Consider the following 25,461-nt stretch of genomic DNA (forward strand, 5'->3'; position numbering starts at 1 on the left):
GTCCTAGATTTTGAAATTACGTGCAAATTATGAGAAAACCCAGTTTTGGTGTAGGAAAAAGATTCCAAGTGATAGGAGAGATGAAAGTGAGGACCCAAGTGTATAGACCCTACCTCAAGCTTTGCACCATGAAATGGGAATACCAAGGAGGATCTATTACATCCTACCCCAATTCCATCTAAGAGGAATAAAGAGATATGAGAAGAAAGGGAAGAAATGCAAATTAAATGCAAGTCTACCATTAAATATCACTAAATAGATGCTAAATCATCATTAAATTGAAGTGCTTCCAATTTAAGATGGTACAAATGGTTTGCACAATTTTATCTCTAGGATTTGGAATTCATCCTGCATTCAAATTATTTTCATTCCAAGAATTTACCTTTCAACATTGTTTTCCTTCAGTTATAGGATATCACGGGCTTAGTAGAAACTTAGTGAACATACAGTGATGAACCATTTCAAGTTCACGTACCCTGGGTTGACAAGTAAATGAGCCTTCTTTTCAAGAAAGATATCTACTCATCTTGCATGTCCAATCCCTAAGTTGTGTTTCATAGCCTAGCCTTTGATCTATCAAGGAAGCCAAACACTAGACATAATTGGTTTTGTATGCATACAAATTCATTATTTTTGTTGGAACAAGGGCATAAATCCCTAATGCATAGATTTTTTAATTTTTTTATTAACTTTCTATTTTCCATGTGTATATAACATATAACTTGATGTTTGGTGCAAAAAATATTTCGCATGTTTACAACATAAAACTTGATGTTTGATGCAAAAACTATGTTCAATAAAAGTAGACAAATAATTTATAATAAAACTGAAATATATTAAAATTGTTAGTTGTTCAAAAGCTTATTTTTAGGACTACGATTTTACAACTTAGTTAATTAAGTTGATTCTATTGGGACTTTGAACCCAAGCTCTAAAAGCCTAAAATCAAAGGAAATTTGCAGGAGGAGTTCAAAGAGTGAAAATTAGTGGATTCAATCGAAGTGCCCCTTGAGAAAATTGTAACCCCTTTCATTCAATGGTGCCATCATTTGAAGGGTACTTTGATCAAATTCCCTAACTTGGTGCAAACATCATAATAATGACCACCTTTGAACAAAGGTGGCTGAATAAAAAGATTTTATTTTATATAATCGACCTTTGTTCGAAGGTTTAACTGGTTTTTTAAAAAAAATCATAATGTATGTAAATGAGTTTTTTTTTCAATCTTTTAAATAAATATAACCAAATACATTCAGTTTTTGGTTCTAGAAGGCAACCTTTTGGGGAGAATTTTTTTGTGAGAAGAATTGTGAAGTTATATTTAACAAAGAAGATGGGAAACAAAAGAACAAGATTAAATACGAATTCATGTAAGCATTCAACAAAAATGGCACAAAGATTACATGAACAAATAATTCAAAGATATTGTAGACAAAAACAAGGTATACATCTTTTCTTTTCTTTTCTATTCAATATTGTTACAAAATTATGAGATTTTGGTGGAAAAGAACTATCATGTTTGATTTATGCTTCAAAATATGACATTTAGCAGGATGTCATTTAGTTTAAGGCATTCCTAATTTTGGGCTATAATCCTCACCCCTCTGCCTAGAGAGCACTACATATGTCTCCCTCTCTCTCTACTTAATTCTCTTGTGCCCACTCTCTTTATCTCTACCTCTCCCTCCCACAAGGACTTCACTTAGGGAGCCTAGGTCATATCACATTTGTTGGTGGTATACTAAAGAGTGCCCCTACTTTAAAAAAATATTGTACCAAACTTCTTGTTTGTCACCCCCCACCACCCTGCCCACTAATACCCACCAAATACCCCACACACCCATTTTTCTCTCTAAACCCTCTTAATCACAAACCCTAGCTGGCAATCCACCCCCCACCCTCCAATATAGGAAATATATTGCCTTAATTTTTGCCAATTTTAAATCCCCTTAAATGAGCACGTGTGATATGATATTGCCCCATTAGTGAAGCACATATGCTCCCTCTTCCCTATCACTCTTTGTCTCTAATTTTATATATTCATCTATCTCTCTCCAACCCCTACTATCTAACTAGACATCTATCAAACTCTATCTCTCTTAATATTTCTCTCCCCCCTCTCCTCTACACACACACACATACACATCTATCTAGTTCTCCCTTGATCTCTCTACTTCTCGTCAACTCTCTTTGTATCCCTCTCCCTCCAACCTTGTCCTTGTCTCACATATATCTCACCCTATCTCTCCTCTTTACCCCTTTTATCAACCCCCTCCTCCTCCTCCTCCTCCTCCTCCTCCTCCTCTCTCTCTCTCTCTCTCTCTCTCTCTCTCCCTCCCTCCCTCCCTCCCTACCTCCATTTCCAAACCTCTCTCCCAATCCATCCCTACTACTCTACATCTATAATTCTCACTACCTATTGAGTTCCCACTATATCCATGTAACTCTCTGTCTCACCCCTCCTATCTATGTCTACATCTCATTCCCTCCCCCCCCCCAAGACCTCTATATAATATCCCCCTCCCTAATTCTCACTATACCTAGATATATGTAAACATCTTATTGCATTAAACTTTAAATTTCAAAGTCCAAGAAAAGTTTACAAGTTCCTTTAAACATTTGGTGAATTGATAATTACATATTGTGTACATTTTTTACCTAAGCTTCTTTATATAGTTTTTTTCTCCATCTCTGTGAAATTGTTGGTTTTACAAAATATACTCTAAGTGGCATTCTAGATCAAGATCCCACTATATACTTGGTTGATGATAAACATCACATATAAATTTGACATGCTATGAAACACCACCAAATTATGTCAGAATTTAAATTTCATAAATCTTGAGAATCCTTTAGTTAATAACTCAATTTTTTTTGGATGTCATTTGTAATTTATCCATAGGAACTTGAATCATTTAACAACTAATGGTAAAATAATTCAAATAAATGCAAAATTACACCTTTTCATTTGTCTCTAGGAAAAGGGAAAAGTAGCTAGGCATCCCATTTGGAATCTCATTTTTTGAGGCACTTGTGCACTTGCCAAGAGTTGTAACTACACGTATGATGACAATGACAACCATCATGGGTCCCTATGACAAACATTTATAACCCAGACTTCTATTTTGGTCAAAGGGTGCCCATATTAGGTAGATGATATACGATAATTGTAAGAAGTCATTATGGGAGGTTGGTATAAGTTCTTCTTGGTGATTTCACTACCTATTGTTATGTGATACCATAATGGTATTCATCCTAAAATATTTTTATAAATTAGGGCCTTGAGCTAGATTTATTCATTCACTTGTTAAAAGTGCAAGATGACAAAGTTTTATTGGATTTAATGTTACGAGGTGTGTACCCTTGGTCTCCTTGTGATATGCAATGTAATGCCTGGGTTCGTGACATGGCTTAATCATCTCACATGTTCTATAAGTCTAGTGGTTGTATCGTGCATTAATAGGCTGGTATTTTGGTGCAACAAAAACCAACAAAGGTCATGGATTTGAAGCTTGAACTTGTGTTGGGGGAATTATTGCAAGGTGTATGCCCTTGGTCTCCTTGTAACGTGTAGCACAACCCTTGGGTTCACGACATAGCTTAACTACCTCTTGTGTTCTATAAGTCTATGGGTTGTATTGATCATTAACAAGTTGAGCTTTCAATGCAATGACAACCAACATTTAATAAGAATTTATAAAATAAAATAAAATGTTGATGTTATAATGCTCACTAGATTAGTAATATACTTGTCTCACTTTTTGTGGTGGAAATTTCTTCTTGAAAGGGTTCCTCCATGTAAATCTATATTTAACATGTAATAGTTTTATTCTTATTTTGATTTTGCAATGACTTTATTAAAGATGTGATTTGCTATAAGGATTCAACTGTGTAGTTTTTGAGTCAAACTCATTAACTTTATTAAAGGATGATCTATAGTTTTATATTCACAACAACTTTCTTCACCTTGTTTTACAATATTTGGTATCATAGCTAACCATTGTGTTGAGGGTGGGACACTTTTGTCTTAGAAGAGTTGAAGGCTTTTTGCCACAGTAGGAGCTTATTCTTTGCAAGTTTTACAAGATGTGGAGGTTGAAAGTTGGTGATCTCCTTGAAGAGAGATTAAGGTTGCCAACTTCAATAAATAAGAAACTGTAGGATTTTTTCTATTGGATGATGCTTGGAAAAAGTTACACAACAAGGCACAAGGAACCATTCAATTGTGTCACACTATGTCCTCCTCAATGTCTCTATGGGGGAAAATGGGTGAATTCTAGCAAACTAATGATTTATCTAGCAAACTATATTTGAGATGTTTGAATTCTTTCAAAATGATGGTGGTGATTCTATTGTTGAACATTTGGATGTTTTTATCTAATTAGAAGCCATCTTGCATTAATGAATGTTACAATTGAAGATGATAAATGTTAATAGTTGCTTTGCTATTTGTTTGATTTTTGGAAAATTTAATTGGTGTTGTACGTAGTAATGGTACAAAACAAAAGACAGGCAACAACATTCCTATATTTCTTTAAGAATAGATGAGGAGAAAGACTGTGAATGACGAGTCCCAAGATGCTTTGCATGTTCGAGGAAGGTCCAAGGAGAAGGGGCTTGAAGGAGATAAAAAGAAGGATAAGTTGAAAGAAAATTCTAAGACACCCAAAAGGAGCATTGATGCTTCCACATATAAGTCCTCCAATGAATATGATTCAGATGTTTTATTTATTTAGTTAATTATGTTTGACTTATTGGTTCAAATGCGTCCTACCATATGACTCCTTACAAGGAGTGTGGAGTTTCTTCATATAAGAAATATGATGGTTGACAAGTGTTTTACCTAAAGATAACACTTTTGTAAAGATTTTAGGTAAAGGAAAGCTAAAATCGTGTTTTAGTGATAAGATGATTGTTTCCATTTATTTGAATTTATCTAATTGGACACTCATGTATTTATGGCTCTTGTTGAAATATATCAATATGCTTTTAAATGTTAATATATTCATAGTATATATAAATTAAGGTTCTATGGTGAACCTGCCCTTGAAATTATGATCAAATACAAAGTTTAGAGCATTAAATTTTCAATGATCGCAAAACAAAATGATATAGAAAATTGACGACCCTACAATCCCATATTAAAACCAAAATTCACAAGCCATTGAAGGCCAAATTCTAGATTGCCGCAACTATATGCTAACACAAAGCGCATGTGTAGGAGATAAAATGAAGCAAGTACAATAAAACTCTACACCAACTCTCATCAATCAAAGTCATTGGGTACACACGCTATCAATGGCCTATGCACGAGGCTTTGCATCATTTCTTGATTGACCTTTGTTACACCTCGCTTTATTTTTGGGTTTGTGCAATGAAGGGTCAAAGAGGAGTTCAATAGCATAATATCACCCTAGAACAAGTTGTAATCAATCACTTCCCCACTCCCTACTCTTAAAATGGTGAATTGAAGGCTAGACAAGACCCTTTCCACATCCCCATAGAATTTAAACTATATATTCTAACCTTATTGCTGAACTTTGCATATGCATTCTCGAAGCCCCAAAAATATGTACACTATAGCCCTTCCTCTCCATATTGATGGGCGTCATATATTGACACTCAAACTTGCATTTAATGTTGATATTCTAAAGAAATTATTTAAGAAGAAAGGGTATGGAAGCCATTAGCACATATATGTATTTGAAAGGTAAAAAATTATTGAGATTTATAATAAAATATTTGCATATAGTAGCCTTTGATGATGTCCATCAATCTCCCAAAATAACCTTAATGAAATCACGAGTGATAAGATCTCAACAAGAGAAAATGAATTGCAATTACTTGTTTGTAGTTTTACCTTGACATCATGACAAACCTCTTATAGCTTCTCCATAGGATCTAAAGAGTTGGCAATAATTCATAAATGGCACAATGCTCGACATATTTTAAACAAAGCATCCTTATACTACTACCTAATTGAAGAACTTAAAGCATAAAGCACCCCCAATGAACATACCAACTAGCCTATATGCCACAAAATGCTTAAGCCATTACATTTTTCTGACTACCACCCACCTATCATGCTTAAAACATCTTAAAGGCTTGGATAAAATGCTACTACATTGTCTTCCCATAATATTAGGGGCCTTAAAAGCTAGCATTGCTCTAAAGTGGGGTATTTAATCAAATTTGATTTATATCTTTATTAATAACCAGACTGTCAGCAACATTCATAATATCTTTTACAGTGAACAAGCTTGATAGATTGAAACTTTTAAGGCAGTATGTGCAACTCTTCTATATATCAATTCACTTGCTACCCAACACATCTACCCTTGTTTATTGCATTTACCACTATCAAAGAATCACCTTCCACTATCAAATCAGTATGTTTTAGGGAAGTCACCAATCCTAAACCGACTATTAGAGTTTCCTATTCTACTACATTGTTTGTGTGAATACCCAAATAAAGAGATCCTTCATAAATCAAATCAACATGCAAGTTTCTACCTGCATATCTTGGGTTGCCTCTTATAGCCCCAACAAATTTTAGGAGGGAGACCTATTATCCTCACAATAGCCACCTCCTTTTGTACCAGATTCAAGTTGAATATAGTTGCCATTTAACCCTCGAAGGAGAAACTAAATTGTAATGTTTACAACTTAAAAGATGTTGCTACTCTATCATACTCTTATTGATTTCTCAATTTAGTAATAATGCGGTCAACCGTCTACTTTTAAACTGTGGTATTAGGCTGGTTCTAGACTCTCAACTTTGTCTCATTAAGATTTTTTGGGTCCTAATGAGAAGCTTTGATGGCCTCTGTGTACTTATTTTAACTAAGTTGTAGAAAATTTCTTTCCAGTAACATTGATCTTTGAATTTGATGGTAAATTTTAGCAATTGTGAATCCTGCAATGATTGTGTCTTAGATGCAAGAAATCTGCAAATCAATGTATACCATTAGGCATATCTCTTATTGACTGCATAAGAAAAATTAGTCCTTGTATGTTTGGATTTTTCAGGATCTATGTAGTTTGAAATCACCATTGCAGAGCACAACATATATAAACAATAAGTCGTCAGTAATAATGAACATTGACAAGGAGCATTCAAATTGAATTCAACATTGTTTATAATGATGGGCCCTTAAATTTCTCTAGGAAGAATACATAAGCAGGATGCAAGTTCGCAATAATATTAAAAAATCTCTTCTTCAACTTCTAAGCCAAATTTCCCTATCCTAAATTGAAACGACGTGATTGTTTCAGGTTATTTTAAAGCATCACGTAAAAGAGTCCTTTTGCTTGTCTACTATAATGAATCAAATACCAAAGCATTTTACTAAGGGCAGTATTAATCATCCCACTTTTTTTTGCCCCAAAAATCACGTATTTAATCACCAAGAATGAAATGTCTCATAGGACTGGTCATGAATCATTTTAGGATTTTTCTTAATGACAACCTCAGATAATTATAGTAATTGCTCACGTAGTTTTTTTCTCCAATCCAACGCAACCGGTACAAAAGGATTTATGTAAGCCTGGCATAGAATTCACGAGTAGACTACAAAGTACTTAATATCTCAAGCTACATAGTAGGACATATGGAGAATTGCTAAAATTATGACAGCATTTTGATCCAAACATAAAAGTCTATAAAGCAAAGAGAATGCAGATCATGCCAGTACTCCCAGTTCAGAGTAACCATCTTCTCGTGCACAAGCTCTAAACATGCCACTGGTATTAAAAACCATGGCAACTTCTCCTTTGTTCGATACAGCAACAAGGCCCGCAGTTCCTTTCTCCATATGTTCTATGACATGCTCAGCTGCTTCCTTGAGAGAAACTCCTTTATATTCCATGACTGCAGCTACATCACGAGCTACAGTAGCTCGAATAATATGTTCTCCTCTACCTGTAGCTGATACTGCACACAGTTGGTTGGCATAATTACCTGCTCCTACAATTGGAGTATCTCCAATTCGTCCTGCTATCTTGTTCACCAATCCACCCGTAGAGGTAGCAGCGGCACAATTTCCTTGATTGTCAACTACCACACACCCAACTGTCTCTTGGTGGCAATTACTTACTGTAGGTGTAGAGAAGTCAATCTGTTCACAAAATAGCAATATAGGATCAGTTGAACATTTCTACACAGCAAACTTTGAGAGCAACAAAAGACTGACTCAAAATTTCAAACACCATTAAGATGGGGTCCCCATAAGTAAACAAAATAATAATAAATCTTTCTTTCACTGAGATGCATCCACCCATACCCCCCATCCCCCTACGTCCAGGATTGGGCCATTACTGAGATGCTGGGGCTTAGGGGAACATCCCCCCAGTCCACTGTTACCTCTGTCAAGATGCCGCCGAGATGCTAGTGACACCCAAGCATCTCCCACAGCTCTTGATTGAAAACTCCATGTGGAAACAAAAAAAGGCGAGAAAATTGTGAGAATGACATTCATCATGAAGGTTTCTGAGGTTTTGGGGGAATTATTTGTGCTTAGACAGTTTAGAAATTTAGAAAACAAGCTATCTATGATTGGAATTGAAGTTTCACTTAGATAGTTTAGGTCAAATTTTGGAGTGTGAAATCTGCATACCATGATTTGAATTTTAACATGCCATTTGAGCACAATAACTGAACTCTTCCAAGTCCATGATTGCAATATGTTGCTACTTGTGAAAGGGAATTACCATATGCTTTTAGTACCTTTACTTCAGTGACTGGATTAACCTAGACCTGTGGAAGGTTGTAGGTGTGATGCCCTAACAACTCCAATGATTAGAGAGTTGACTTCCATCCATGATAGGTTGTTGATCAGATTATATTGATGTCTGATTTGTTATTATATATCCCCCTGCTCTGAACAATTTTTCTTGTCTTGACTCACGGGTATCTTTTCAAACAGTTTTCTTGCAATCTAAATATTCTGAATTTCCCAACTTGCTACTTGTTGTGTTGGTTGGTTAATTTGTTTGACTTTTTTAAGTTATGCAGATAAGAAATGTAATCATAAACAATGCACAAACAGATCTAGATTAAGATTGAAACAAGAAACTACAAAATGATTTCATCATGCTGCTTATAAAAGATAATGAACTCAGATTTATTTCAGAGCTGATAAAGTTTACAACTCCTTTAGAATATTGCAGAGCTGGATTATTTTAAAAATGTGAGCTTTTTCAAGTTCCAGGAGTAAGCTATGGGTTCCAATTTAAAGAAAATATATCATTGTTTCCACATTTCAATTTGCATACCCAGATGTTTATTCAACTGCTGCTCTCTGTAGCTTCTTTCCAAACCCACGTCCAACACCAAATGGCCACAATATTGAACTGTCGCTATACAAATTCACTCAGCTGTTCTTCTGCTAGTACAGTACCCTGAAATGTAGATGTCTGTATTTTTTGAGCAAACCGTGAGTTCGTATGACGGCACTGGGTAAGTCCCAGCTTAGTTGTCTCCCAATCTTAGTGCCAGTCAGCAAATAATACTCAACCAGCATAAAAATGCCCCTCCTTGTAAATATGGCTATTTGCTGATGCCTCACTTACAACTCCTCGTATTTGTTGGTTGACAGTTTGTCCCTCTTACTAACTTGGCTTTACCTTTACTCTAGATTTCCAAAATGTGAAGAAACAAAAGGATGTTACCAACAAATGGGTTACATCACTGCCCTCTGAATTGTAAGGTACAGCTCCCTTATATGCAAGATATGCAATGAATTGTGTTTCTAATATATCATTGGGATATGGGGTATGCTCTTAACTTGAGAGTAGAAAAGGATAAACCAAAATGTTCATAACTACAAACATCCCAGGCAGAAATAGATTTGGGCAACTTATAACACCCAGTGGAATGGATATCACAAGCTACCTTGAAGTTCTTCTAACATCTACTCCTAATTCTAAGTGTAGATTTACCATCTAAATGCAAAAGAGGAATGAAGAGATAAGCACATGAGGACAAATGGAATTGCTTTCACTATCAGCCTTGAATGAAATGGAATCCAACCAATAGCTAATAGATTCATCTATATTTATCTTTCATTTCCCAATGAAACTATCTAAAATGATATGAAATGAACAAGAGAGGAAGCAGAATCATATATGAGGAAAGTAAATGGAATCACTTTCACTACAAACATCAAAATGAAATGGAATCCACCTAATTATCACAGGTTCACATACAATTTTCCTTCAACTCTTTATGCAGAACTAATCTAAGCTGGCCAACAAAACATGACCAATAAACAAAAAGTAAATGGAATTACCAGTGTTACGGGACTCGGACTCGGACTCAGCCAGGATTCGGTAAGGACTCGGAAAATCATACAAGTATAATAACGAACTTTTGAAGGAAAAAATTGAATAACATAATATAAAGTTGAAGATTTAAGATTTAAGATTCAATCCTTAATAGATTCTTGACATGCCACATCATTTTCAGAATTCATATACATTGTAAAAAACATCTTCCGGAAATCTCTATCTTTTTAAATTTTTTTTTTAAAAATTAATTAAATTTTTTTTTTTAAAATAAAAAAATAAAATAAAAATCAGAGTCTTGGGCTCTGGACTCGCCCAGGACTCGACAAAGTCCTTGGACTCGGTGAGTCCATGTGGACTCGGTGAGACCATGTGGACTCTGCCAGGACTCGGCCGAGTCCGAGTCCAGAGATAGATTGCCTCGGAAACATGGACTCTGCCTCGGACTCGCAGAATCTTGGCATGACTCGATGAGTCCCATAACACTGGGAATTATAGACTCATTCACCATCATGTTTGCCCCCTTTGTATTATCAAATGAGGTTACATTTATATGCCCCCTCTTAGGGTTTTGGTTGGTTATGGATTCATCAGTCACATTGACAGAGCATTTGAATCGCTCAGAAACTCAACAGTCATTCAAAACTAAGACATAAAAAATATCTAATCTTTAACATGATCATGCTCCCTTGGCACCTCTGAGAACACCTAGCGACCTTCCATCTTCCTATGATTCCACAAATCCTACAGAAAATCATTGTTTTCTTCATGTTCCATCGTTTCGCGTCAAATATGCATGATTCATATTCCAACATTCACTACTAGTTTAAACTTCCATCATTTAAACTTCCATCATTGATCTTAGAACCTACGATCAGGATTATATCATGAGAAACCTCTTTATGTCCTTCCTTTATATTTCCTCAATGGGTCCCTCTTGTCACTATGTCACATAGAATAACGATCGAGCAACTTCATATAGCGACATAATGACCTTCGTAGATCCTCTTTGATCTGACGATGATAACACAACAACGTCAGTCTCTTTGTTTTACGGTGCGAGTCCACTTTTCCAACTAGGCACATCATGACTGACAGGTGAGTTTTGACTATACCATATGAAAGGTGATGGCCCATTGGACACATGTCATTCCCTCGCTATGTCACTATGAATAACGGTCAAGCAACTCTACATAGCGAGATAGCGACGAACGTAGATCCATCTTGATCTGATAGTGATCATTTAAAGATTTTAACTCAACTCATTAATTTCCCTTTGCATCATGGGTCCACCTTCCAGTTATATACCTCGTGGCATACGTGTGGTAGTACTTTATTGTCTGATGTTGAACTATTTTGCCTCATTGGCATCTCGTGACTAGACTCTGACGGTGCTTCGTAAGAGATGATGGCTCACCAAACACGTGCATTCATGTTATTATGTGGCATAAAATAACGATCGAGCATCTTTATATAGCGACATAACGACCTCCATAGATCCTCTTTGATGTGATGATCAACGAGATGCATTTAACTTTCGTTTGAACGGGACCCAATATCACAAGTAAGCATCTGACTTTTCAACTAGCCAATAGCATACATTCTTTCATTTAATTGACTTTTCAACTTGGTGATGTGGACAATTAGACATGTTTTGATTTGTCAAATTGATTTCCACTCAGGTCTTTGCCACCTTTGACCATGTTTCTTTGCCATTTCTGTATTTATCTAGTTCTCCTACATGCAAATTCAACTGATCTTGTTTCCATGATGTTCATATGATCTGTATATCATCTTCTAGCCTCGTCCTCGATGTTCTCTGTCATCTTTTGTTCTGAATATGGGTATGGTCTCCTCCATTCAACCTGAATTATGTCTTCAATGGCACACTAGATCATAGAGTTAGAGCTTTTATGAATGACTATTTCTCTCTCTCATCTAGGATATGCAGAAACTTACCCTCCCAAATCCTAGATGCCTAGCTTGATTGAATCCATTACATTGTTCTTTTATTCCCACCTAGGTAACTCAAAGGGAAAGATGAGAGAGGAAACCCTAATGGCAACCTAGACAAAACACAATTATGACATCTAATGTGACTTGATTCAAACCCTAGAATCTTGGAAAAATATAGGGGACTGATATCATGGTAACAATATTCTAAAAATTGAACTCGGGGCAACTGAAACCAATAAATACAAACTCAGATTTACTGGATCCCAAGACAATGTGTTTCAATAGCGTCAAGATTGATAGCATAGAGGGTTTGCATCCTCCAAGCCGAAGAGAAATATTTTCCACAGTTTCACAATTTCATTCAATCTCCAAGCATAACCAAGCATGTTGACTAATGCATTTACATCTCTTTTATAGTGTTTTCTAAGATCTTTTTTACTCATCTTAAATCTTAACAATGTGGGATAAACAAAATCTTTTTTTGGCATTTCCAAGAATTTCGGGATTTTGCTTTTTTGTCACTATTTTCTGACGCCTGCTTTTTGGCCCCTATTTTATAGTGGTTGCTTCTTTCTTTAATATTTCCATGTCATATAACATTATTTTCCTTCACTTAAGTCTTCAGTAACTTTTATTTATGTTTTCCATGTATTATAGAATAAAGGGGGCCATTTAATTAAATATTTCCCACAAACAAAAACTATACATTAATAAGGGTTAAACAATTAAATTTAACTTTATAAAAGGCTTTATTAATGCATAATAAATTATATCAATGATAGATAAATGGTCCTATTGATATTAAGCAATTTATCATCAACATATTACTACACTCAAGTCCAAATATAACCATAATGATTTACTATAATTATTAAATATGCTCAAAACTGTCTCAAATCCCTTCAGAATGGTCTGCAATTGAAATTGCTTAGGCCAAATATCATCAGGACCCCTTAAGGGTCTTGGTTAGCCTATGGGACGATGAAGAAATAGGCCAATGACAACATCATACAACACGTGCTAGAAAAAGGCACATAACAAACTGTCCTTCCCAAAATTGCTTGTCCTCAAGAAATTCCAATGCTTCCCCAAGATCACTATGCAGAACCAAAATAAAATTGAGTATGGTCCCTGGGTCCTAAGCCAACCTAGGAGATCTATAGTACCAACTGTTGAAAGCATTGTCCTATTGGATGCCAACACAAGAAACCTTTGAAAGCAAATAGTATTTAGAGCAATCGAAAACTGCACTATTTCTGTCAACTCCTTTGGAAAATGCCCTTGGAATAAAGTTTAAGCTAAAGTGGAACACCATAGGAGTAACCTCCAATAAGCCAACCTTGGCTTCCTCATCCTCAATCGTTAAACTACAAACCTAAATGATCTCAGGGTTCTGAATCAATCTCATAACAGGACCACCATGCTGACAATGCGCTACTGTAATCACAACATGAAACATTTTTTGTTGTGGCATCTCAGTAAGATCCATAATGTATATATTCTTTATGGGATCGATTGTGTAAATATTTTTCATGTTCATTTGCTCTCCTGCATCCTGATGATTGATCATGTAGTATGATCCGAAACATTGATGCAAAAAAATTTTTACAAAATCACACAATCAATTCCAGAAAGAACATATACATTGATATGGAGTGTGGGAATCTGATAGTCTTAAGATCCATAATTGCAATCTCAATAACGAAGATGATCCTGGGCAACTGGAAGAAGTATTTGCTCAACCCAAAACCATAATCCTCAGTATATCTTCTCATGAAGTTCCAAACAAGAAATGGATCTATCACAAATGAGGGACTAGTAAAACTGTCTATCCAAATAGCCTTGAAATCAACTAACCAAGCAATGCATTTGTGATCAATAATTGAGATCATATCACCAGCACATAACCTCAAAGTGTCAAGATAGGAAGCTTGAATACACCAAGAAACCTAACTTACTGCAATAAACCAATTATTATCCGGAACCACACATACTAACATCATGAAGTGACTGCAATGACCCAAAGTCTCCCAAGTGGAAGTGGAAATAACTAAACTATGCCAAGAGGATCTCCCACTAGCTGCATTGAAATCTGCAAGTGTTCAAAATCAAACTGCCCCAGGATTGAGGTCAAACATAAATAATGTGAAAAAGCTAGGACAGCAGTAAACAATCAGAGATCTCACTAGACAGAGAACTCATGAATATGATCAAATCAGAAATCTCACTAGACAAAGAGAACTCATGAATATGATCAAGAACAGAATTAAAAGGGACTGAAGAGCAAGTGCCTTAGATCAAATAGATGAGGAGAATTCACTTCAAATAAGTTCACAAAATATTATGGAAGGCATGAGATAAGAAGCCAACATTCAGCTGCAAGAAATCCACAACAAAATAAAGTAGCTGATAGAAAAACTAGAACAATTCAAGGTATAGCAGAGCAATGCTCAACAACTCCTAGGTAGTAGAAGCATTTAGGAGAGATGCATTTCACACAACTATATGCTATTGTAAAACAAGGTGAAGAAAGCTTACAATATGAACTTATAATGGAAGTTGTTTCAAATTTGAAGCTAAAGGTTAATCCTTATAAAGGTAGTTGTAGAATCAAAACAAGAAGAATAAAACAATTACATATGAGACACCAGATTTACATGAAGAAATCCTTAAGGAAAAAACTCCACCACAAAAAGAGAGGCAAGTATATTACTAATCCAATGAAAATTACAACAGCAATACACTTCTCTATGCACCCTTATAAAACCTGGCACAACTTTGTTAACTTGCATATTGAACAAGACTAAATGAATAACTCTAGCTGAGTGCCCCAATTATAGAACTCTGTGGGGGTTAATGCCACTTTGGCATCACCAACAAATAGGCAACAAAACCACCAGGAAAACTCATGCCAACCTCCCAAAATTATCTCTCACAGATTTGCTTCTAATAACTGTAATATGGCATCTAGCTGATTTGGGTGCCCTTGGACTAATATACAAATCGTTGTCATAAATGCTTTTAATATAGAACCCTAATGACTTTCATAATCATCATATATGCACTTACAACTCCTGACAAGGATCCAAGCACCATAAAATAAAAGATTCCAAATGGGATGCTTATCTGTTTTGCCCATTTCCTAGAAGACAAACCATAACATAACTGTAACTTTAACTTTACATGAGATCTTTCGCCATTGTTGCTTAACAATTTAAACTCTTATGGGTAAATTACAAATGACATTACAGACAATTAATTAAAGAATTTACAAGATTGATGGCACATACATCCTAGGATATCCAGTTCATCCAAATGGGTCCCCGGACCAGCCACAGTTCAAACTAGTCTGTGGTACTCATCCGGTTCACCTGTGAGTCCAGACAAGGTCCAGTCCACACAGAGCTAGTTCGAACCAGACCATGGGCCGGTCGGACCCGGACATCCCAAACACAAAATAAGTGGACTCTGATTGAACCAAACACAAATTTTGGCCTGTGGACAGTCAAAGTCAGCGGCCAACACATTTTTTTGCAAATTTGATTAAGATTTCTCCTTCACTTCACTTTTAAATATTTTTCTCTTGGTAACATTTTTTCATACTTGGTCATTTTTTCAGCTCAGGGGCAAGAGGATTTGAAAAAATATAACATTTAAGTTTCAGCTTCATTGGAGTTAAAATGTAGATTCTAAATTTTGGGAGTATTAAAAAAAAATTAGACTTAACCAAACCTCAAGATTCAACATGCCTTCAACAGTGCATCTCCCACAACCTGTCCTGCTTTTTGAGGTCAAGTTGAAGCTATAACAAGGATTTTCTAATGATTATAACTCATTTCCTCACAAATCACTTAGTTTCAATTCTATATTCCTGACAGACTTGGCTCAATACTTGCTCACACCCCAAATGGACATTACTTTCCAGCAAATCAAAATTGCTCAAACTCACTCTCAGACTTGGAGACTTGAGAATTACTACCACCTAGGACCACCTAAGACCACCTCAAACATGTTTCGAAGAGAAAATTCTTTAAAAGGAAAGTGAAGAAGAAAAAGAAGAAGATGAAGAAGACAAAGAAGATGATGAAGAAGAAGAATAATATCAATAAATTTTTACTCTATTAGTTGAACTTCAAACAATACTTGAACTTGGTGTTATGATTTAATGTTAATGTTTTGAATCTTTGATGTTGAACTTAAAGTATATGATGGTATGATCAATGATGCTATGATTACAAGTTATGGTGTTTTTGTTGTTTAAATGATTCTATGATACTATGTGACATTCTAATCTTAACACATGCTTCTAGGCTTCATATATATATATATACTAACAAACCCAAAGCCCTTTTCAAAAATTTGTCATATTGGCGAACCGGTCCTTCATTCTCGAACTTGGAACCAGAAACGAACCAACATCCTAGCATAAATCCTAACATTCCCCCACTTGGCATCATACATTAGAAATTATCCCATACATGTACATAGTACATATTAAGTATCGTAATCAAGGCCAATGGCCTTCTTGCACAAAGAAAACTTGTTTGTGGTCACTGGCTTTGTGATAGAATCTATGTTTACCGTACAGGGTAAATGGATACTTATCGCATTAATAGATTAGAATGTAACACAGGACAGATACTTTACTCATATAAGCACATATGCAACTCCAATTACAATGATCATTCATGAGTCATTCGGACGATGTACATATACTTCCTAAAGGAGTGACTCAACCGTCACACAACCTTTCGGATACCAACTCTACCCGTCAACTACAATATGGTTTTTACCGACAAAAATCTCCAATATCCAAAGTGTCAATTTTGTAATCAAGACTTATCCATTCTCAACCATATATCACACAAAGTGATAGTGATCATCATCATGTTTTGTACAAGCATGATAATTAGGATTTTTTGCCAAACCTATGACACTATGACTACCACATCCAATCCTCACTATCATGCAATCAAAAACAATACCATTGCCAAGCCTTTGTAACCAAACCGCCTTCAGAGATAACACAACTGTAGGTTGTCTTTCTCATTCATCTCACTACACCTCCAAACGAAGTGAACACAGCCACTAGTGGACCTTTGACTGTCTAAATCACTTGCCCAATTTGCATCAACAAAACCACGTATGACCAATGAATTATCCACGTCATTTGTACCATGAAACAAAACAATAATCAAATGTACCTAAATAGCCTTATAAAAAAATTCCAAAGCTCTTTACCTAGGTTAGACATAAGCCTTCTTGCAACTCCCACTGTTTGGACTATATTTGGTCTAGTGCAAACCATTGCACACACTAATCTACCAATGTCACTGGCATAAGGAACAATAAACATCTCTTCAATATGATTAGAATTACGAGACGCATCTAAACTCAACTTAATACCAACAGGAAATAAAATACTTACTGATTTACAGTCCTGTATTTTAAATCTCTACTAATTGGTATCAACGAACTTACTCTGCTTTAACCAAAGCTTTCTATGGGCCCAATACCAATGTCACTAGCATAAGGAACAATAAACATCTCTTCAATATCATTAGAATTATGAGACGCATCTAAACTCAGCTTAATACCAACAGGAAATAAAATACTTACTGATTTACAGTTCTGTATTTTAAATCTCTACTAATTGGTATCAACGAACTTACTCTGCTTTAACCAAAGCTTTCCATGGGCCCAATATCTGTTTATTTCCCTCCCAAGAATATATCTACCAGCCACCAAATCCTTCATATCAAGCAAGCCAGAAAGATGAGTTTTGAGCTCTCTAATCATCATCTTGTTGTTTTTGATAAACAACATGTCATCAACATGCAGAAGGAATTTAAGATGTTGATGCTTGGTAAGCTATCTTTCTTTCTTGGTTTGCGAACTTCCCATTTAAATAGAGGAATCTTTATATCACAAAACAAATATGTTAAGAAATGTCGAAAAAGATGATAATGGAGAATTGTAATCCAGTAAGTACACCTATGGTTACTAGTTGCAAATTGACCAAAGATGACAATTCTATTGCAGCAAATCATAATATGTATAGATCCGTAATTGGAAACTTGCTATATTTAACAGCTACAAGGCATGACATTATGCAAGCCGTTGGTTTGGTAGCACAATTTCACATAACTCTGAAAGAAATCTATGTTAATGCAATCAACAAATTACTGAAATGTTTTAAGGAGACTGTATTTTGAATTGTGGTATCTAAGAGGTGAAGATTTCACCCTTACAGCATACACATGCAGATTGGGTTGGCAGTACTGATGATAAGAAAAGCACCAGTGGATGGGCGTTCTTCCTTGACAATTGTCCTGCATATTGACTAAGCAAGAAACAACCATCAGTTACACTATCTACAGAAGAGGTGTAATATATAGCAGCAACAACGTGTTTTGCCTAGGCTTTATGAATGAAAGAGACTTTAAAAGATATCAAGGTTGAGTATAACAGTCACATCCACATACTTTGTGACATAGATGGACTATTGGCAGAGTACTCTTCGAGTTGTGAAAACTGGCCAATTTTTTGGCTTGGCGAGTTTTTATGTATTTTACTAGCGCCAAAAACTTGCAGAATTTTTAGCAAGAACTTGTCAAGTAATTGCTGAGTTTTTGTCAAAAACTCAGTCATAGTTTCGTAAGAGCAGTTAAAGGCAAAAACAGCCCAAATCAATTTCATTTATCATTTCTTCACTTGTGTTTTGCTGAGAGGGGAAAAGTCTTCTAAACACTTGCAAACTGATTTCGATCGATTTGAAGCTGATTTGAGGCGGGTTTGAAGCACATCTGCAGCGGGTTTGGAGTGGAGTTTTTGAAGAGGATGACATCAATGATTTGAAGAGGCAAGCTATGGAAGAGGGGGTGGATTTGGTTTCACACTAGATGACATTAAGTTGAATGAATAGTCAGTGCTAGTGCCTGGAGAAGCTGAAGGCAGAGTTATATCTAGGATTGAGGACAAGCCACAAACTGAGTTAGGCCTACCAAGCAAGAGGGCAATCATGGCCAGTGCAGACTTCTACGATTAGACACTCTAGTTATATCTCTCCCTTAGTTTTTATTAGAATTGAGAAGAGCAAGATGTAACTGGAATGATGTATTTACATTTAGTTTTACATAAACTATTTACTATTTTGCTTCCAGCCATGAGTCTTCCTCAAGAGAATGTGATTTTGTACCCACTTTGTGTTTAAATATATCTAGACTAAGCTTGTTTGTTTTGTGTTCACATTTATTGACTCATTAAATGTATCTTCTCATTGAATTTTGCAAAAAAATGCATTTCTAATTAAATTTAAGCAATTTTTTAAGTTGCCGAATTTTTGCTGAAAACTGGCTGAGTTTTCCCCAAATTTATTTTTCAGATCTTGGTGAGTTTTCCAACTATGCTTTGTGATAATACAAGTGCCATTAGCATATCAAAAAATCCAATTATGCAGTCAAGGAGAAAGCATATTCCAATTACCATTCTTGAGGGATCAAGTACTTATGCAGCAACTAAAGTTGGAATATGTTACTACTAAGGAGCAGATTATAGACATTTTCACAAAGCTTCTTCCAAAAGAGACTTTTGAGAACCTAAGGGACAAATTGGGAGTAATGTCACTCTCAGTCTCATCTATTCACTAAGATCTTCAAGAGAAGCATGTTTCCAGTTGGAGCTATTCAATGCCTTACATGGTTAGCCCAGACACCCTTTTCTATTAGTGTCAAAGAGGGAGAAGTCTGATATAGTTGCATCAAGAATTTTTTTATCGGGTTGCCTTCAAGTGCAAAGGGGATGTTGCTGGAATAATTTATCAATGTCAAAGGACAGATGTTTACTAGAAGCAGAAGTTTAAGGAGCACAGATGTTGCACATTGAAGCAGACTTATAGAAGAGAAGAAAATGCAATAAAGCAACGAATATATAATGAAGGTCAAAGAAGATATAATAAACACAAATTTGTTTCTGCTATGGGTCAACATGCTAGCTTTTTTATGTGTAATCACCATAAGAAACAAATGCACCAGGAAAAGATTAAAGACAGAGAATGATCAAAGTTAAGAATGAAGAAGACCAAGGTCAACTAAGTCAAATTTGCAACCCAACAACTATGCTGTCCTATTCCAGATCATAAACCTCAAAGAACCAAGTACACACCAACAAACTAGATGGAGAATATATTGACTTCAATAATAAACAGTGAACCTAAAACTCACCCACAAACATTATTGTAATTTGATACCTGTATCATAATGCTTAATAAAATAAACCAAAATTCCGCCACAATAATGCACAACTCAATAATTTAAAATTTATATGTACATGGAAACATGTTACTGAAACACTGTTATTTATAAATTTCCCATCAGTTAAATGTGACAGCTTCTAGCTACATATCCTAAGTGGATTACTTCACTACCAAATACAAGCACCTTATGACACAAATTGAATGCACCTGTTGTTCATCTAGGAGAGGACCGGGATGCTTATATTTCCATGTAAGATCCCTGCCTTGATTTTCTTTTAAAACATGATTTTCAATCAATTGATGAGTGGATCTATGCCATAAATGATTACAAAACTCAAAAAACAAGATTTTTCCTAAATCCTGAAATACTAATTGATTGGTTATTCTTTCCATTATCTTTGAGACATGAACATTAAGAACCTATCTAAAAATTCAACCACCTAATAAACAAGAGCACCATAAACCTAACAAACTAAAACCTACTTAAAATTAAATAATGCATCTTTTTATATGTTGAAATGCAGAAAGATTTAAACCAGAAATATACTTACATCATTTTGACAAGAAAGAAATGTCCATGGATCACTGAGAATAATTACTATTAGTGCTTATCATAGGGTAAGAATACTATCTTCTTATGCATATCCAATCAACATTAGCATGAGCTTCTGGCTATAAATAAATAAATATATCCTACCCTAAGATTTCTTCTGTCACTGGCATATTAAAAAGATTTAAGAAATCGTACAAAATAAAAATTTGTACCAATGTTCACTAAATTTGTGAACTTCTTTTTTACTTAAAAGGTGTGATTGTTAGCCTCTTTTTGCATATGGTAAGGCACAGATGCAGATCAATATAAAACTCAAGTTCATCTAAATTGCATTTCTTACAATGCAAAAGTTACCCCTATCACTTTGTTTTTCTTGGTAAGTATTCAATTAGGGTATGGTTTTCGTTAGTGTAGTGTGGGATGCTTTGGTTCATATATTTTAATTTTGAACCTGGATCATGATTGCATATACTTCACTGAACACAAATCAAACTCAAAGGCACTTTCTAATGGTTACAGTTACATCACAACCTCCCCACGTCCATTCAAGTTATGAGTTGCCTTATTGCAGCAAGTGAAATTTCAAACATGCTCTGGGAACCATTCCCAATTACTACTGCAACCAACCCCTTCAAGTAATAAAATACATTAAATTGATTGAACCTTTTTTCCATATCTAAGAAATACTTGTGTCCATTTCTCCATTTATGTCCAAATATAAAATACTTGGTCCTAAACTAGCCGTCTTTGTTTTTAAAATTGATAATATCTATGGTGCTTAGCTTCTGGATTAGATTGTGTTGAGATTTTTATCATCAATCTCCTTAATTGATAATATCTATTTCTATAAATGAAAATGCAAGAAAACAACATCACAATGGTAACTTTAAGCTTTCCATGTGATCATCAGCACTCTCAATTGTTTCTTTTTTATACACCCAAATGTTATCTATATTGAATTTTCTTATATTATACATTATTAATAATTCATCATTGTATGGCTGTCTACTATGCACACAAACTTGATGATTGCTCAATTAGGTCCATAAAAGAAACAGTATTGGAGATGACTGCATCTTAATCTGATTTGATAATTTGGTGAGAATGATGATAACTAAAATAGACATAATAGAACCTTCGATGCTCTTTGTATCATTGTTGTTGGTACCATTGTTCCCAAAGATGAGGCAATTTCTATAAATGTGCCAAATTTGGACAAAGTCAAAGTAATATTTGAATGTTGAGATGACACTAACCTGCACTCTCTGAGTCTCTTTTGCTTGTCGAAGTCGTTCCACATTCTCTTTGGTAATGAAGTTTTCCATGCTAGCAGTCTCCACACCCTAAGGAGCAATTTCAAACTAGATAAAGTAAGCCATAAAATGAAACACAAAATTCATATAGGAGTTATAGAAAAAGACAATTCATATTCGATAGTCTGAAACCTTATCATATAAATCCAAATATGCCACAAAATCCAAAAAGATTTACATGCTTGGTATATGCATCATTCATGAGTTCAACACTCCTTCATTTCATTCATAACAATACAAAATAACCCAAAAGTGAATACAGGTAACAACTCATAAGAAAAAACAGAATGTAACCTAGCCTTCTTATAACATTAATTTTGTTTCACAGAAAATAAGTCTGGTTTCATATTTAGCAAGACATTTTTCTGGAGATGCAAGAAAACATGGAGTACTTCCTATTTCAGTTGTTTAGTAAGAAGAGTCTTGTATTTATTATGGTCATGGCTGGTAGTTGTATTCCCATAAGTACTCCCTTGACACATGATATGATATGCATTTAATAAAACAATGTCACTACTTTTTCGTCACTTGTGAATAATAATACTCTTATTTCTTAATTTATATTCCAACTATAACAACTCCCAAACATGAAACAAGAGGTAAGAAAAGCATGCATAAAAGGTTTCCCTTGCACAAAATTTTGCATTTACAGGACAGACTCCTATTTCAAAGCTGTTTACTGCTATATATGATAAATTAAATACATTAATTAATAATAAAGATGAGAATGCATACCAGATATAGGAGTAAAATGTCTTTATTCACACATGAATATATTAAAGAAGAAGACCAGAGATGATCGGCCAAGGATTAGAGTTGATCCAACAAAATCATACTACATTCCTTGATGAGAGACAATATATTTGAATGACACAACTATTGTCAGGAGGAACAAAACCGTAAACCGACACTTAAAACTACCCGATGTCTATAACTACCGAAAGCTGACATTTATTACAGTCGGATAACCAACATTATTGAAACATAATACTAGACATCATATCCTGACTGCAAACACAATATAGGCATGCATTGATCAGTTAAAGTTATGCAATGATTCCCTCAAACCTGCATTTTGAAGGAAAGTTTGGCAACTACTGATCTTCTCACAAAGCTCCATTCGTTAAGTTAATGCCACTAGGTAACCATTGATATTCCTAAGTAGAGAATCTTATACTACAATTCTTGTTAATCATTTTAAATTGCCCTTTCAAGAAAACTCAAACTAGAACAGTTTGTGATGAAATCCTCTCTTTAAATTTGAAAGGAAAGCTCCAAAATTCCTATTATTATCCTGCAATCTAAAATAACAAACAAATTCACTATTTATGCACATTATACAATTTACCTTTTGGGGTTTTACATGGACACAAATAACTAGAAGAAAAACTTGCACTATCATTATTATCTCGGAGATTTCAATACATGACTTGAAATTTTTTCATCTCACGATGAGGATTTTTTGTTAACATGCATCAGAAACAAATACTATCTACTGGTTAAAACAAAGACCAATACAATCATATCAACAATAGGATCCATTTAAACAAAAGAACACTTTATTAATAGTACGAAACATAGTGCAAGATTAAAAATAAGTAATTTCTTAGAAGCATACAAAAACCACTTCAAAAAATAAAGGCAAGTGCTATGCAAATTAAATATGAATCCTCTTATAAAAGAAACATGGCTCTCTCGCTTTCTGTTGAAAGCTGTTATGCACTCAAATTTGCATGTGGTGGCTCATTGCTCACTACTGGTTTATTGTCGGCCAGTGATTCGTCACTCACAACTAGTTCACTAGTTACTCATTGTTCACCATCTGCCACTAGTTTTCTACCCACAACTAGTGGCATTCTTGTTGTGACTAATTTTCCATCTTTATGTCCCGATTCATTGTTTGTGGACGATAATGCTTCCCGCCCCCCCCCCCCAACAAATCTTTCCTATGGCAATGTAGCATTGTTGTTCTTCTTCGGAGGTTATTTGTAGATAGGCACTGTTGGACAATTTAGACAACTTCTGTCCTTGTGCTCTTATCTGCAAGTTCAATGGTTTTTGGCCTTCCCTTTCAAATTCGAACAAATGATTTTTGGAGTCCTAGAGGACCCTTCTTGATGACAGGATTAAACTTAACCTTTGTGGTGGGGGTTTCTTTGTGGTGTCCTTCCAATCTAAGGATGATAGGTCTCGAGTTCAGCAGGGTGATATTTGGCTATGGGGTAAGCATTCGCTTTCTTTTATTGAACCTTTGTCTGTTTTCCTTATTTGGGTCAGACTTCCTCATGTACCTCTGCAGTTTGGGAAAAGTTTTGTTTTGAATGTACTGGAAATGCTATTGTTCGATTTGTTATTGTTGATGCTTCATTTCTATTTTTCCTTGCAATTCTTTTGGGAATTGACACCTCAAAGGATTTTCCTAGAGATGTTGTCTTGCTTGTTGGGGTTAGATCGTGGTCTCAAATTTTTGACTCTAAGGGTCTACCTTTTTGCTGCAAGAGATATTTTGCTACTGGTCATTGTTTACTCCTTACAAGATGTGTTTATTGACTTGCACAGAGTAAACACGAATATTCATAAAGTAGCATAAAGAACATAATAATTAAAATGAAAGTCATACATAATACAGGCAAAATGATAAACTTCATTTCCATGTAATGTCGTAATAACTGTAGTCTATTCTTGAAACCATCCAGCTATATATAAAGTGCTCAACAGTTGGTTGAATATACCAACCGTCGCTATCCTCCTACAACTACTTGAAAACCAACTATCATTACAATGTCATCCTTAAATTTAAACATAAAACATAAGTATTATTTCTGCCCACTAAACTACAGCTAACATCAGCCCCCCAAAAAAGAAGTCATCTTCCAAATGACTACAACAAAAATTTCTGCCGTGTACGAAAGAAAATGTAGATCTATTATGAAGAAGGGTGAGGGGACAATCTTGGAGTGGTAGAAGACGTTGGATGCTGAAGCTACTAGGGGAGAAGCTTGAGATCCTTATCTACTACCATATACTTCCCCTATGCAGTCTCAATGCATACATCAAATCCTTCTGAGTACTCTCCAATTTCCCCAAGGTGGCTGTTAGCT

The 25,461-nt window shown here is 35.2% G+C and overlaps 1 protein-coding gene across 1 annotated transcript in view; it reads right to left on the bottom strand.

Moving 5' to 3' along the window:
* Window positions 1-7,343: 7,343 nt before the first annotated feature.
* ASPGA1 (N-terminal nucleophile aminohydrolases (Ntn hydrolases) superfamily protein) overlaps window positions 7,344-25,461 on the bottom strand; it is a 124,590-nt gene continuing 106,472 nt past the window's right edge. Inside the window, exons 3-4 of the mRNA XM_089801412.1 lie at window positions 22,304-22,390; window positions 7,344-8,117 (exon numbers count right to left, since the gene is read on the bottom strand). Coding sequence (XP_089657538.1) covers window positions 7,683-8,117; window positions 22,304-22,390 — 522 coding nt within the window. The 3' untranslated portion in view covers window positions 7,344-7,682. The remainder of the gene's footprint in view (window positions 8,118-22,303; window positions 22,391-25,461) is intronic.

The sequence above is a fragment of the Cupressus sempervirens genome, chromosome 9, assembly GCF_028749045.1.
Source record: "Cupressus sempervirens isolate cs-2001-9-10 chromosome 9, ASM2874904v1, whole genome shotgun sequence".
NCBI classification, from domain to species: Eukaryota; Viridiplantae; Streptophyta; class Pinopsida; order Cupressales; family Cupressaceae; genus Cupressus; species Cupressus sempervirens.